The sequence below is a fragment of the Delphinapterus leucas genome, chromosome 15 (genome assembly GCF_059928025.1).
Source record: "Delphinapterus leucas isolate spDelLeu-1000000601 "Yukka" chromosome 15, BTC_Dleu_Yukka2, whole genome shotgun sequence".
Lineage (NCBI taxonomy): Eukaryota > Metazoa > Chordata > Mammalia > Artiodactyla > Monodontidae > Delphinapterus > Delphinapterus leucas.
In genome coordinates, this window is record NC_143143.1 from 38,327,668 (window position 1) to 38,341,481 (window position 13,814).

Below are 13,814 nucleotides of genomic sequence, written 5' to 3' on the forward strand. Positions count from 1 at the left end.
CCAGCTCCGTAGCTGTGCTCATACCCACCCTCCACCCCCCAGGCTCCTGCACTACTTCCGCGGCCGCCACCACCTGGAGGAGATCATGTACAACGAGAACACGCGGCGCTCCCAGCTGCTCGCGCTGGTGGACAAGTTCCGCAGTGTCCTGGTGGTGACCACCCACGAGGATCCGGTCATCACTGTCTTCCAGGCCCTGCTCACCTGAGCTGGGGCACCGGAGGGAGCCTCCCCCACCCCAGGCTCCTTCCCTCCCCATGGGGCCCCTGCTCTCCACATCCTCACCCGCCTCCAGTCCTGGAAACAGCCTCAGGGGCTCTGAGCTGAGAAGGTGAGGCTCGAGCTGGGAAAGCGTCCAGGACTCTTGCCTCGGAGTGAGGCTTGCATGCTGCCCACACCAACTTGGCCCGTATTTCTCTCAGAGCCCCGCTCCCCCTCCCGTGTTCCCCGGGCCTGGGCCGTCCAGAGCTTCAGGTTCGAGGGCCTGGCCTGGCCTGTATGGCCAGCACTGGCCGCCTGCAGGCACCCTTCCCCCCAGCTTGCCGGTGCCTGGCCCAGCCCCTCCCCGCCCCCCACAGTCCTGTGTTAGCCACCAGGAGGCCATGGCCAAGCGGTCGCCCCCGTGCCACCTGAGGCACGAGGACCTGGGCTAACGGTGTCCCACAGCTGTCTTAGCTTCCCCTTGGCCGGCGGGGGTGGGGTGGGGAGGAGTGTCTGCACCGCTGCTCCCCACACACAGCTGCCTCAGGCCTGAGGAGAAAGTGCACCTGCTGGCCCCGGGTCCTCCCACAGAGACGAGCTGGCCACCGACAGGGGCTCCAGCCGAGACACAAATGACACTGTTTTCTATAAACACAGCATTTATTTCATTTTTAAATAATTAAAAATCCTCATCCCGGCTGGCCTTTGCTCTGGCCTGTGTGTTCTGCTTGGCCGCTCTGTCTACCACACTGACCCAGGGGCTGCCCTGCACATAGAAGCGCAGGGGCTTCAGGGCCCACTCTCCTGCATTGCCGATGCCCACTCGGGCTGCTGCCACCACAGCTGGCTCACTGGGCCCCAGGGGGCCCCGCTCCAGCCACACAGCCTCGTCTGTGGCCAGGTCCCGCTGGTCGAAGCTCTTGTCGATGGCCAGGGCCTGGCACAGCTTGGAGGGACCGTTGCAGAGCTCGAGGTCTTTGAGGGCTCGTCCAGCAACACCTTTGCGGAGGGTGTGGCGAAGCTGCCGCATGGCCTCCAGGCCCCCCAGGGGCTCCAGTGCTCGGAGCAGGACACATGCCCCATCCCCTGTGGAAGAGATGAAGCCTCCCAGGTTGTCGCCCCACTACCCAAGGCCCGACCAAAGCTTTGGGGGTGACACCTGTGCTCACTCACCATCCAGACCCTCTGCCTGCCTCCCCCTCACGCACACCTGCACCCGCAAGGCACCTGTGCCTCCTATGGGCACCAGCTGGGGAGGCATGGAGCTCCCTAGCTCCCTCTGTGAGGTCAGCAAAGAAAACCCCAGGGTCCCCCAACCACCCCCACCCCCACCCCACTGGCTGTTGGGGAAGCTGGAAGCCTGGCTTGGAGCAGCCACCAGTGTGCACAGGACGCAGGTGAGCCCCACCCTAGGATCCAGTGCGGAAACTGACAGAGCAGGAATAGCCCCCCACCTCCGTGGGGGTCCCCTCCCCAACCAGTTCAGGCCACTTGTGGGACGGCAAGCAGACACCCAGGCCCAGGGATTCCCTCGAGAAGACATCTCTGTCCAGACCCCCTTGGATTCCTGGCTGGGGACAGTGATTACCCCCTGCGCCCTGGACAGAGGCGCCTGACCCTCCAGCAAGGCCACTGTCCTGGGACACCTGCTCCCCTGACTCTCAGCCCACCCACTAGCTGGGAGTCTGAGGGGCTCAGCCTGAGGCGTGGCCAGGCCAGTCCCTCTCTCAGGCCTCAGCCGCACAGGCCTTCCCATCAGCACCCAGGAGCTGGCCTCCTGCACAGCCAGCAAGTGTGGGGGTGTGTGCGACCAGATGTCCCTTAACCAGCCAGCTTTCAAAGCACTTCAGGATGTGCCCAAGGGCACCTAAAGCCTTGAGTTTTAGTCCCTCTGTGATTCCCGGGTAGCTCCCCTCACTGGCCTCAAAGCTCTCTCTGGTTCCATCCTGAAAGTAGTGGGTACCACCTGCAGACAGGTCTGGAGGAGTAGCTGACCCCTCCTCTCCTGGGATGCACCTGAGTCCAGACTCCTGACGAACAGAACACCCCTACCTCATCGCACCAGGCCTCCCCATCACCCCCTGCCAACCCCGTCTGCCTGCACCAACCGCGCAGCCCCAAGTCCCGGTCTCTGCACGGCCTCCACCCCACAGGCAAGGACTGTCTCAGCTGTCCCTCTCCCTCACTCCACCTGGATGACCCTTGGCCCTGTCTGTACCCATGTGGTTTTCAGCTCCCCTAACCTCGACATTCCTGGGGCATCCTGGTCACGTAACGAGAAAGTAACACACCACCTCCCACATCTGCTCTGTCCACTGTACCCGCAGAAACTTGGGCTCCTCCCTTTCCTCACTGACTGCAGCCCCTTGTCCAAGTGCAGTCTCCTCTCACGTGAGGGGTTGGTTCTAACGCCAAAGAAAAGCTCAGCGACCGGAATAAGCTCTGCGCCTGATAACAGGGCCCTCAGGGGCAGTCCCTGTCACTCAGTTTCACACAGCACCTGCCTTCTGCTGGGCACAGGGCCAGTCGTGGATTCCCTGTGTCCTCTGGCCCTGTGGCTCTGGCATCAGGCATCCCCAGCTGTCTATTCTGGGCAATCACAACTCACACGTTAATGGAATCCTTCCACGTGTGTGACCGGCAGCCCCTTATTGTCCTCGAGCCTTCATTCATCTTGCGTCGGCAACGGGAGGCTTGGCAGATGGACGCTAGGACTGGCTAGCCAGAGTGGGCTGGGCAGACCGCCCCCCCACCCCCCACCCCACCCAGCAGCTCTGGCAAGACGGTGCTGGGCACTTCCTTCCCAGCACAGACCACTCAGAAAACACAGCTGCCTACCCACGAAAGACCCAGTGGGTCCCCCAAGGTGCGTGGACCCTCCCGGGAGCTTTAGACCAGCATCTCTCCCATCGGCACCACTGACCTCTGGGGCCATGATTCTGTGGAGTTGGCCATCCTGTGCATTGTGAACTGCTGAGCATCCTCCCTGGCCTCCACCCACTAGAGGCCAGGAGCATCCCCAAAGATGTGATGACCAAAAATGTCTCCAGACATTGCCTAATGTTCCCCAGGGTGGCAGTATCATCCCCAGTTGAGAGCAACTGACCCAGACCCCATAACTGGCCGCCTGGCGAGGCTCCTGCCTGAGCCCAGCTCACCCCAAATCGATCTCACTCTTGTTTCCCCACATCAGCCCCTCCCGAGTCCTCTCTGGGCCGGCAGTGACACCAGCACTGAGCTCTGGGGCCAGCGGTGGGCTCGTGAACCCATGTGCTCTGTGTTCAAGTCAACCCATGACCTCTATTCTGTGGGGCCCCTGGCACCTCTAACCACCATCCGTGCAGCCAAAGTTCCTGAAACCCTCGCCTAGCCTAGCAAGGGAAGCCCCTGCTCAATCACCTAGCCAACCCGGTCCTCCCGGGGTCTGCCAGCTGAGGGGGCTCTGCCCAGGCCTCCTGCTTCCCCAAGCCCCAGCACCGCTCACCTTGGCTGGAGACATTCATGCAGAAGTACATGCCATAGATGAGGTACACATACAGTGTCCCTGGCTTCATGAACATGCCGCGGTTGCGGGGGGTCTGCCGGCCGCCCCTCGAATGGGCAGCTTCATCCTCTGGCCCCAAGTATGCCTCAGTCTCCACGATGCGGCCACGGAGCTCTGTGCCATCATCCAGCCGTCGGACCAAGACCTGCTCAGCGTAGGAAGGAGCCGGGTTCGCTCCACCCTGACAGTCCACAGCCTGGACTCATCTCCCCAGCTCAGGGTGTACAGGTACAGGACACCCAGGTACAGCTGGCTCTTCCCCACCATCCCCTCCATCCTGCTGGACCACTGGACCACAGGCCCTGCTCACCAAGTGTCCTGTCCACAAGGTGCAGCCATCTCAGGCCGACCAGGGCTGGGCTGGGCACCAGCACTAGTGAATTCTCACACTTCCTCTCAGCAGGGTCCCCTTGGACTTAAAGCTTAGCCTGGGGCCGAGCAGTGTGAAGGGCACACTGGGATTCCAGAGCCTGTGGAGCCCCCTCCCCCTGGACTAACTGCAAAGGACCGTCACATTCAGCCCCTACCCAGCCAACTCTGAAAGCAGCAGGACCAGCTGCCCAGCAGTGCCCCAGGCCTGGCCCACGGCCCTGGGGGTAACGAGCTCCACAAGGAGTGGGTCAGCGCAGGCAGCAGGCCACGAAGGCAAGCCTGGCAACGGTTGCGTCGGACAGCACCCTGGGCAGGGTGGGTACAGGAGGGGACAGAGGGCCCAGCCGAGGACAGGGCAGGGGACAGTTGTCAGGGGCTGTCCCTAGAGGGGTGGGTGCTCTCAGGCCAGCAGAGCACCTAGGAGAACAGAGTAGGCCACAGGAGAGCCAGGCAGGGCCTGCGGAGCGCTGAGTACCCCGGGAGCTGAGTCCTCCCCCGCCTGGAGCCCCTCTGCCCTTCGCCACGCATCACCATGGTACGGTTCCAGGAATGGCCAGCAGTCATGCCCAGTGTCCGGAGCCCCAGGTCTGACTCAACCAGGGTTCACAGTGGAGTTTCAGGGGCCAGCCACCTCACCAGGCCTGTCCCTAGCACCTGCCTTGTCCTTAGGCCAGAGCCTCAGGCAAGTTGGATGGCCAGGCCACCATGCCTTAGCCCACGGAGCTCAATGTGTCTGCGGCCAGGGTCAGTGTCGTGGGGGCAGGGAGGGGTGTGCTGCAGGCCGGACTCGGGGGTAAGGGTTAGAGGAGGCCTTCCTGGAGACAAAGCCCACAAATCCCTATATGTGTGCACAGGTAGGCTTGGCCAGAGCACCTCAGATGAGGCCTCCCTCCCATCTTCCCAGGAGATGAGAGGGAGCATTCCCTGTCAGCCTGACACCTCCATGGGGCCTGGGGAGGAGCCTCCCACAGCCCTTTCCTCACTGTCTTCTTTCCTGTCCTGAATTTCACTGATATCATTTCCAGATAGCAGATGGTGGTTGCCCCTCACCCCCATTATACACATCTCCTCCTTGCTGGTGGAGGGTCCCGAGAGAGGCAAGACCCTTCTCAGCCAAGAGGGTGACACAAGAGTGGTCTGGGTTGTCATGGCAACTCATTGCTCCTTGCAGTGACCTGCTTAAGGATGAGTGCATGACCAAGGCTGGTCAAGAGGTCTGTGAGGACGTCCACTGAGGGGTAATGAAAAAGGCTCTCCTCCCTAACCAAAGGCACATACAGGGTGAGACCCTCCCTTCTCTGCTGGACATCACCCTGTCTACCCTCGGGCTCAAACAGGCGTGATGCGAGCCTAGGGGAGCCTAGGGGGAGACTGCGACACACTGAGGCCCTTGGGCCCTCTACCCGATGCTGGGCCCACCTGCCCCATGTGCCCTTTTACATGAGATCATAACCTCTCCTGACTTAAGGTGCTTTTACAAGGACCTTCTGGCCCTTGCAGCTGAAAGCATCCTCATGTAACAGACTCTGGTCGCTTCTCAATGAGGCCACACTTTAGGTCACACTCCACTAGCTCACATTTTAGGATCTGTTCCTGGCACCAATTTTCTATTAGCCACAGAAACTGACTCTCCTTGGCCATTTTAACCTAAAAGTAGGATCACTAAAGGACACAGGGTAGCCATGGAACCTCCAGGAGGACCAGCAAGCCAGGCCTAGCCAGATGGTACTCCAGATGGATGTGGCCAAAACTCTGCAGCTGCGGCACATGCCATGTACACACAACATGGTGACAGGCTCCACCCCCAAGGGCCCTGGGCGGTCCTGCTTCCCACCCCAGAACTTGGAGCTGCAGGGGCTGCTGGGAAGCCAGCTCTGGCACTGTGAGCCACTGTGGGGAGAAGGAGGCTGTCCTTCATCAAGACAATCCTGATGCTGGGCAGCCCGTAGGCCATGGCCTCAGCTGCCATGTGTCTAAAGCTGCTACACACATAGACAAGCTCTAGCAGGGGCACTGACTGTGTCAGGGGATGGGGCAGGCAAAAGCAGCCCCTCACAGACAGGGGGGCCAGCATTGACCGTGGTCCTTGTAAGAAACCTGCCCTGAGGGCAATCCCAGGTGGACCAGGGGGAAGGCTAATGTTGTAGCTGCCCCGTCCTCACTGCCCAGAGCAGGCAGGCACCCCTAAAAACCTCGGCATTCTTCCCAGCTGACCCTGGACCCAGAGGCTGCCCCAGATGACTGAGGTGAAGCTACCCAGGAGCAAATGTGGGCAAAGCGGCTGACTGCACGCGGCCACGCAGGGCCAAGTCAGGGACGTGAGCCCAGCGGGGAGAGGGCTGGGGCCCACAGACGCTGCACGGTGATGACCCTTCAGCAGAGGCCACGCTGCTGCATTTCCATTACCTGTCCCAGAAATGCCCGTGCCAGGGAGACTGCGGGCTGGTCGAAAAACTCTGATCCCAGGCGAGCAGGGCGGCCCTTTAGGCTTGAGAAATAGATGCTGCGCTGGGGGCCGAGGGTCGTGGGTGGCTCCAAGCGGGGCTCCTTGGGGGAAGATGTCCGGGTCCCATCTGGCGGGCTCTGATGCCGCTTGGCCTCCAACAGTCGCTGCTTTTTTTGCCCCATTCTTCAGGAAAGCTGAAACGGGAAAGGACAAGATAAAGGGTCTGAAGAGGAGAGGACAGATGGTTGTGCAGTGAACTCAGGAGCTCAAGGACTCATTCAACTGCCTGCCTGTCTCCTCATATGCAAAAAGAGGGCAACCAGCCTGTGCAAACAGAATGCCATACTTGGGCCATACCTGGCATGCTCAGCCCTCCGCTGGGACCCAGGAAGACTTGGGAAATGACGGCACGTGAAGGCAGGCTGGTGGCAGCAGTGACTGGTAGCCACTCTGCTGCACGTGCCATCCACAAGCAGGAGTGGCAAAGGGCTGCAGGGCCTGGGGAGGGGACAGTGACACCCAAGCCTGGGACAGGAGGGCTGCTGCCCTCTGATTGCCACTCATCACGTGGTCTCCAAATGAACTTCTGAGCTTCTTTCTGGAACCCTTCCCTTTGCACCTGCCCCTAACCAGGAATTTTAAAACAGCTGTGACCTCAGTGGGGCCTGGCCGAGGAACGGATTGTGGGTCACTGTGTCATCCACACCCCTCCCCAATGCTGGCAGGGCTCCCACTGTGCCAGACCCCTCCTAGAATGGCCCAGAAGGCCTGACACACGCACATGGGTGAGCACCAGGCAGACTGTCTACTTGGCCCCATCCCAAGCGCTCAGGGTATGACCCCCAATGAGTCCCCAGCTGTCCTCTGTCTCATGACCCAGGATGTCAGAATAAGGATAAGTGAGACAAAAGTGAGGTGTGAGGAATGAGGAGGATCTGCCGAGACCGGCACACTGTCTGCCTCCCACCTGCTGCCACAGGGCCCGGAAAACCTGACCACACACCCTTGGCCGTTTGGGGACCAGCTGCTCTCCAAGGAAAGGAGCAGCAGGTGAGCACTGGGGCCTGGAAACACCCTCCTTAGGGGCTGATTCCCATACCTCCCTGGCATGTGACAGACCCGTTATTTTTAGCCTAAGTGCTGACATTCTATGTTGTCCGGAGCCGCCAGCCTGCTGAGAATGGATGTTGATATGACCCTGTCTGCAGCCGGGCACATTTGCCAACACCCACCACAGGCTGACTCCAGGACGCTGCGGCCCCTGTTCTCCGCCCAGGTTTGGCCCCCGGCCTGCCCCGAGGCTCTGGGGTGGCGCTGGGTCTCTGCCCTGACCCACCCTGGGCAGTGGGGGTCGGCTCATGCAGATGCCCTGGGACTGAGGCTCAGAGAGGCCTTGTCTCCCCCTCTGCAGACCTAGGATTTGAACCTGCCTCAGAGCCTCAGACTGAAGAGTGGGGTGACCCTGCCGTTGCACCCAAGAGTGACCACTGCCCCAGAAAGTGACCTAGGGTGTCTGTGCCTCTGTATCATCTGCAGAAAGGGAACCAACACTGTCACACAAGATGGTTCTGAGAATAAAATGAAAAGCCGGGTAAGCACTTGTCTGGGTACAGCGAGCGCTCACCAATGTTAGGAAGAAACGCAAAACCTGGGGACAAGGGTCACTTCCCAGGCTGGGCCCAGCCAGTGGAGGGCAGAAAACAGCAGCCTGGATGGGGGCACCCAAGGGATCCGCCAGCCCTCCATCAAAACCTGGGCAAACAGTGGGTTAGTAAATAAAGGAAGAGCATTTATCCGTGTGGGACAGACACTGAAGGGAGGAGTGTGGGGAAGTGGCCCCTCGAGGAAACCCTATGGTCATTTCTGCGGCAGACGGGCTCGGGGCAGGGGGAGTCTGGGCCAGGCTGAGCGCCCAGCACGTAAGCAGGAAACCAGTGGCGGGCGCTCCTCTCAGACCTCACTGGCGACCTCGGGCAGGGCCTCGGCTTTGTTTCTGGCAAATGGAGCATCCGAGCCGGCCCAACCCCGCCGTCAGGCGCTCGTCTGGGAACTGCAGACGCCTACGGGCGGCCCGTGCGCACATTACTGGCTCCCACTCAGGGCTCACTGCGGTGGCGGTGCGACTCCGGGGGGTCCGCCCCCGAGCCAGTCCTTCGGCCGTGCGTCCGGCGAGGAGCACGCTCACCTGGGCGCGCACTCACCTGGGCCCCGCGGCGCGCGGGCAACCGGCAGTTCCGTCAGGGATCTCGAAACTTGTATCAGCCGGCGCTGAGCCCAGCCCGGCGCGGAACGCGCCCCACCGCCCACCCGGAAGCGCCGCCGGGTCCGGGGCTGGAGCCGGCGCCTGCGCGGAGAAGGACGGAGGCCCGGCGGGGGAGGGGGCGGGCGCAGGCGCGGATCCGCCCCGGGGGTGGGGCCGGGCTAGCGATCGGAGTTCCCAGCTGCCGCTCCTACCCCGCGCCTTACCTCCCATCCGGGACAAAGGCCCGGGGCTGCTGGGACAGTTGTGGTGTGAGGAGGGGGAGCAGGCAGCTGGGGTGGAGGGAAGCCCTCCGCCCCGCGCCCCTCCCAGTGACATGCCCCCCGCCCCACTTGCACCCTGGTCCCAACGCAGCCGCAGCGCTCACTCCACCTGGTGACCTCCAGCTGGTGGTCAGACCACCAAGAAAGAGGCTTGGTCCCTGTGAACCTTGACTGGGCCCTAGAGGGGCCCCGGCTGGGGGTGTAGTGGTTTGGGGGTGCCCCAGACGGTTCGGTGGGGTGCGCGTGGAGTGTGCGTGAGGGAGGTGGTGTCGGAGCCCCTGGTCCTTGGGACTGCGGAGGGGCATTACTTGCTCCATACCTGCGGAGCATTTGGATGGAGGGGACAGATTGGGCGGGGGAGTGGGCCAGGAAGACTTTGTCCTGGAAGTGGACCCAGGCCTTTCTGGAAGCACCACCACTCCCATCACAATATGGATGGGTCCTGGGATTCTGTGTCTGCAGTGGGGCCCCCACCTTTCCCATCACGGAAGGATGCTGAGAGGAGCCCGCCCAAGTCCAGGGGTGGGCCTGCTGGAGCATGGCCAGCCTCCTGAAGAGGCTGAGGCGAGCAGGAGGGCTGTGGGAACCCAGGAACACCCCTTCTGCAGGGCAGTGGCTGGGGGCAGTGTGAGGTATGCCACTGCCCTTTGGGGCAGCAGGGGGAACGCCCCTGCCCTGGACCATGTCCTGAGCTGTCTGACTTGTGTCACCCTGGCCCTGTGAGGGGTACCCATGGGGCCTTGGAGAACAGTTGGGCAAAGGATGGTGTGGGGGGGGGGAGATGCTGGACGGGCCACGTGACTGGGCCCCTGGGATGAGCGAGTGTGGCACCTGGTCTCAGGGCAAGTCCAGCTGGGGGAACCCTGGTCTCCCAGGGGGAACCTCCTCCTCCTCCTTGGACCAGCCCAGGAGCTCAACTCCAGCCCAGGCCCAGGCCCAGCTGTACTCCCCGCTCCGCCCAGGGCCCCAACCAGGACTTCCTGCGGAGGGAGGGGCAGCAGCCTTTCAGCTCCTGCCGGAAGCCACCCAGCTGTCTGCGGCACTTTGTGCCGCTTCCTTCCGGGGGTGGGCGGTGAGTCGTCAATGAGTGCTTGTGAGGCGGGCCTGGATGTGACTCCCACCCCTTTCTTTCCTCCTTACCCGCTGCAGCCATTCTGCCCGAACAATGACTCCCCCTCCTGCCTTCCTGTGTGCCCAGCCTCCCTTCCCTCCTCTCTTTCCCCTCTCCCTGCTCTGGGAGGGAAACTGAGGCTACAGTTGGGCCAGTCCCCCTGGTGGGGGCAGGGGCAGGGTGGGTGCGGTTTTGTATTCATTTTCATTTTGATTTCACAAATAGTGCATGGTCCTTGTAGAAATCATGGGGAGTCCACGCATTCCCAGAGGGACATCTTTTTCCCAACTTGAAGATGAGGAAAGAGGCTTGGAGGACAGCCCAGGAGGAGGAGGCAGGGCTGGAGCCAGCAACCCCTTCTCCAGATGTTCCAGCCTGAGTGCAGGGCCTTGCACAACCTCTGCCCCCCCTTCCCCCCACCCCACCCCCACTTCCTGGTTTGTGGTCTGAGGCTCCACCACAGGCTGGATGTGGTGGGCTGAGCATTCCCACTGTGGCCTACAGGGCAGGCAGGCTGGGGTAAGAAGGTGGTCTCGGTGGGAGGAGGGGCCTGGGGCCTTCTCTTCTCATCCCCAGAGTGCCCTGATTCTGGGCTGGGAGAGGCCCTTTGGAGGATGTCCATGGAGGATGAAGGTGAGGACACCCTCAATGCTTTGAAAGGGGCCAGTACTGGGGTGAGTTGCTCTGTGCCCTGCCAGGCCAGCCATGGCCTCTGGAGGAGCCATCAGACCCTGGAGCCTTGAGAGAAAGGACAGCGGCTCCACCAGCCACAGAGGCCAGCACTGTTCCTACCCAGCACACTGTTCACTGTCCTTCTCTCTATGTAGGGACAGCTAACACCGTGAAAGGGGCAGCACCTTCTGGGGGTGACATCTCAGTAGGGCGGCCTCTGGGGCCCTCTGCAGCTGACAGGTCCTGGGGGCTCGGAGGCTCCTTGGGCAGAGTGAGCAGCTGTGGGCTGCATCTTCCTTTCCTGGGGCTGTGCCGCCAGTGCTGCCGGGCCCTGAGGCCAGGTACTTAAGGGCCCCCCTTGCCAGGCCCCAAGACATGGGGAGGGGCAGCTGCCTCAAATAGACAGTGACTTCAGGCCCTGGCTGGTCTGGCCCACTTCTGCCTCTTCCCCAAATAGCCAGGGGCTGGTCCCGGGCCCATTCAGGCCCCCCAAAGCTCAGGCTGGCCTGCTGAGCTGATTCCAGAGTGGCTGGTGGGGACTGCTGTCAGTGGTCAGGACTGCCACCCCCTCAGGTCCTACAGTGAAGTGTAGTCAGGGGGTGCTCCATATACTTGCCCATCCCCACTCACCTGCACACATACTGGGCAATTGCAGCTGATTTCTATTTCCAGGGCCTGGGAAAAGGAAAAAGAGGGACAGGGAGCTGGGTTTCCGTGTCAGGCCCTCCTCCACCAGAACACAGGGCAGTGGGCCAGGTGTGAGACAGAGCACATGTGTGTGCACACACGTGTCCCTGTGGACTGGGTCCAGGCCTCTGCTCATACTGTCCTTCTGATACCCGGGTCGTCGCTCAGGAGGCTTGGTGGGCTCAGAACCTGGGGATTCCTGGGTTTGCCTGCCAAGGTGTACTTGGGAGCCACACCTGTGAGGGGCAAGTGTTTGCAACAGAGGCTGCTGGGGTCCCACTGGAGCTGAGAGGGTCCTTTGGAGGTAACCTGAACGAATGAACCAGGGGGAAGCCACTTACCTGTGACTGGACACATAGACCACCCTCTCTGGGGAGGGGGTGTTACTTGGGGCAAGGCAGCTCTCATTCACTAAAGGTGACTCCAGGTGGGGCGGGGGTTGAGGTGGGGGGGACTGGGGGATGGGCACCTGTCTCAGCCGTGAGCCAGCTACGGCTATGCTCCTGGCAGCTGGGAATGAGTGTCTGGGTCACGGAGGGGGCCTGGGTACCCTGCAGTACCCACTGCAGGAGACCTGGCAGCACTGGACGCCTGGCCACGGCAAGCTTTGGAGGTGAGCCCAGGCCCTGGACTCCAGAGATGACACCACTGCCGCTGGCCCTGCCAGCCCAGGCTGAGCGTCCAGGTGGACGGGGCATGCTTATTCCTGGCGGGGGTCGAGAATGCCAGGCATGGAGAGACTGTCCTTTCTGTGGGTGAGAGCCTGGCATGGGAGGGGTAGCAGTGTGGGCAGCCAGAGCCCGGAGCATCGGCACTGGGCAGCCTTCAGCCTTCTTCTTGCCTTGTGTCCCCAAGGCACTTGTAGTCACCACCCCATCCCCCAGTGAAGGAGTCCTCTCGTAGCCCCTCCAAAGCTTCCATTGTCTCTCTCTACCTAGGAATTGTGTTGATCTACCTGAGTTCATAAATGACCCAGAGTGTGCAGGCACCACTCTGCCCTGTGGTATGGATGAGGAGACAGTTGGAGGATTCTGTCCCTTTCCCAGGCTCCAGGGCCAACTGTGAATTGGCTGCCACCTCAAGTTGTCTACTTTCTGTGTAGCCAAGGACCAGGGCTTTGTCTGCGGTCATACCCTGGGCATAGCTTGCTGACCTGACCGTGGCAGCACCTCTGTTCAGAGAGGACCACTGCCTCCTGATCCCAGACCAGCAAAGGGCCTGTGAAGACACACTTGTGGACCCTCCAAAGCTGGAGGGGCTGGGCCTCATGTGCCTCAGTATTCTCGTTCCCAGCAGAAGGGTCCTTAGGACACCCATGGTCCGAGTTCTGCTCCCTACGGGGTGGAAGTCTGTGCCCCTCCACCACTCACAGCTCCTGGTCAGCCCTGCCCTGCTATTGGCACCCCCTCCCCCATTCCCGGGCCTTTCTCTGGTGATTGTGCCCCACCGACTTCTGCAATGTCAGGAGAGAGGGAGAGGAATGTTGGAAAACTCCCGCCAGCAGCCTCAGCCTAGAGCAGATGGGCCATTTTGTGTTCGATTCAGGGAGTGCAGGGATGGGCCCACAGGGCTGGTGGGTGAGCCCTGAAAGAGGGAGGAGCACAGAGTGGTCGCCGGAAATGGTGCTGCCGCCTCTGCGCCTCTGCTCCAGGGGTTCTAGCCTGGCCTGGGAGTGCCTGTTGGGGGCGCAGGGATTCAGCGGGTGGGGAGCACTGGGGCCCCGGGAGGAGGTCACTGCTCTGATCCTGCCTTTGGTGGGAGTGCGACTGAGTGTGCATCAGTGGTTGTGTGCACGTGTGTAAATGGGTGAGAGTGAGCATGGAGGTGTTACAGTGTGTATATGCGGAGGTGTGTGTATGTGAGTCTGTAAACAGGTGTGGGCAAAGGAACACGTGGGCGAGCATGAGTGTGAGTGCGTACAGAGCGTGTGTGTTTAAGTGCATGAACGCAGGGGCATGTGTGTGCGAGTGAGGCTCCCGTGCGGCTTAGGGTGAGAGACTGGGCAGCGCGGCCTTCGGAGGAGGCTGGCGGTTCGGTTTACGGTAGATCCAGGGCCGCCTCCCCCCTCCCCCTCCCCCTCCGCACAGCGCCCCCCGCCCACTTCTCAAGCACAAGTCAAAGCAGAATAAGGTCAGGACTCACTCGGAGTCCGGGAGTGGCTGACGCTGACCATCAGGTTCGGTCCAGCTGGGCCACCAGGTCCTCCCTCCCCGACCAAGGCGCTTTCGACCCCCAGCCGCAGGTGTCCCCGCCGCCCT

At 61.7% G+C, this 13,814-nt stretch overlaps 2 protein-coding genes across 8 annotated transcripts in view; one reads left to right on the forward strand and one right to left on the reverse strand.

The window, feature by feature from the left end:
• NPRL3 (NPR3 like, GATOR1 complex subunit) overlaps nucleotides 1-904 on the forward strand; it is a 35,505-nt gene extending 34,601 nt beyond the window's left edge. For all 6 annotated transcript variants that reach the window (XM_089896468.1, XM_022594288.3, XM_022594293.3 and 3 more), the window contains one exon: nucleotides 43-904. In XM_089896468.1, coding sequence (XP_089752594.1) covers nucleotides 43-208 — 166 coding nt within the window. In that variant the 3' untranslated portion in view covers nucleotides 209-904. The remainder of the gene's footprint in view (nucleotides 1-42) is intronic.
• On the reverse strand, nucleotides 843-13,754 carry MPG (N-methylpurine DNA glycosylase). Of its 2 annotated transcripts, XM_089896480.1 has the most exons (5): nucleotides 13,699-13,754; nucleotides 11,500-11,544; nucleotides 6,524-6,757; nucleotides 3,686-3,890; nucleotides 843-1,287 (listed from the first exon to the last, which is right to left on the reverse strand). In XM_089896480.1, the coding sequence occupies exons 3-5, from the start codon at nucleotides 6,743-6,745 to the stop codon at nucleotides 881-883; spliced, it is 834 nt and encodes a 277-aa protein (XP_089752606.1). In that variant the 5' UTR covers nucleotides 6,746-6,757; nucleotides 11,500-11,544; nucleotides 13,699-13,754; the 3' UTR covers nucleotides 843-880. The 2 variants fall into 2 exon arrangements, with proteins under 2 accessions (XP_089752606.1, XP_022450002.2); XM_022594294.2 differs by lacking the exons at nucleotides 11,500-11,544; nucleotides 13,699-13,754 and adding an exon at nucleotides 8,765-8,897.
• Between the last annotated feature and the right edge of the window lie 60 nt (nucleotides 13,755-13,814).

What these genes read in the sequence shown, in the direction of transcription:
- MPG (XM_089896480.1), bottom strand. Translation starts at nt 6,745, where the DNA reads ATGGGGCAAAAAAAGCAGCGACTGTTGGAGGCCAAGCGGCATCAGAGC. An exon ending in CACGGGCATTTCTGGGACAG is followed by an intron (nt 3,891 to 6,523) that starts GTAATGGAAATG and finishes TACGCTGAGCAG; the next exon opens with GTCTTGGTCCGACGGCTGGA. An exon ending in CATGAATGTCTCCAGCCAAG is followed by an intron (nt 1,288 to 3,685) that starts GTGAGCGGTGCT and finishes TCTCTTCCACAG; the next exon opens with GGGATGGGGCATGTGTCCTG.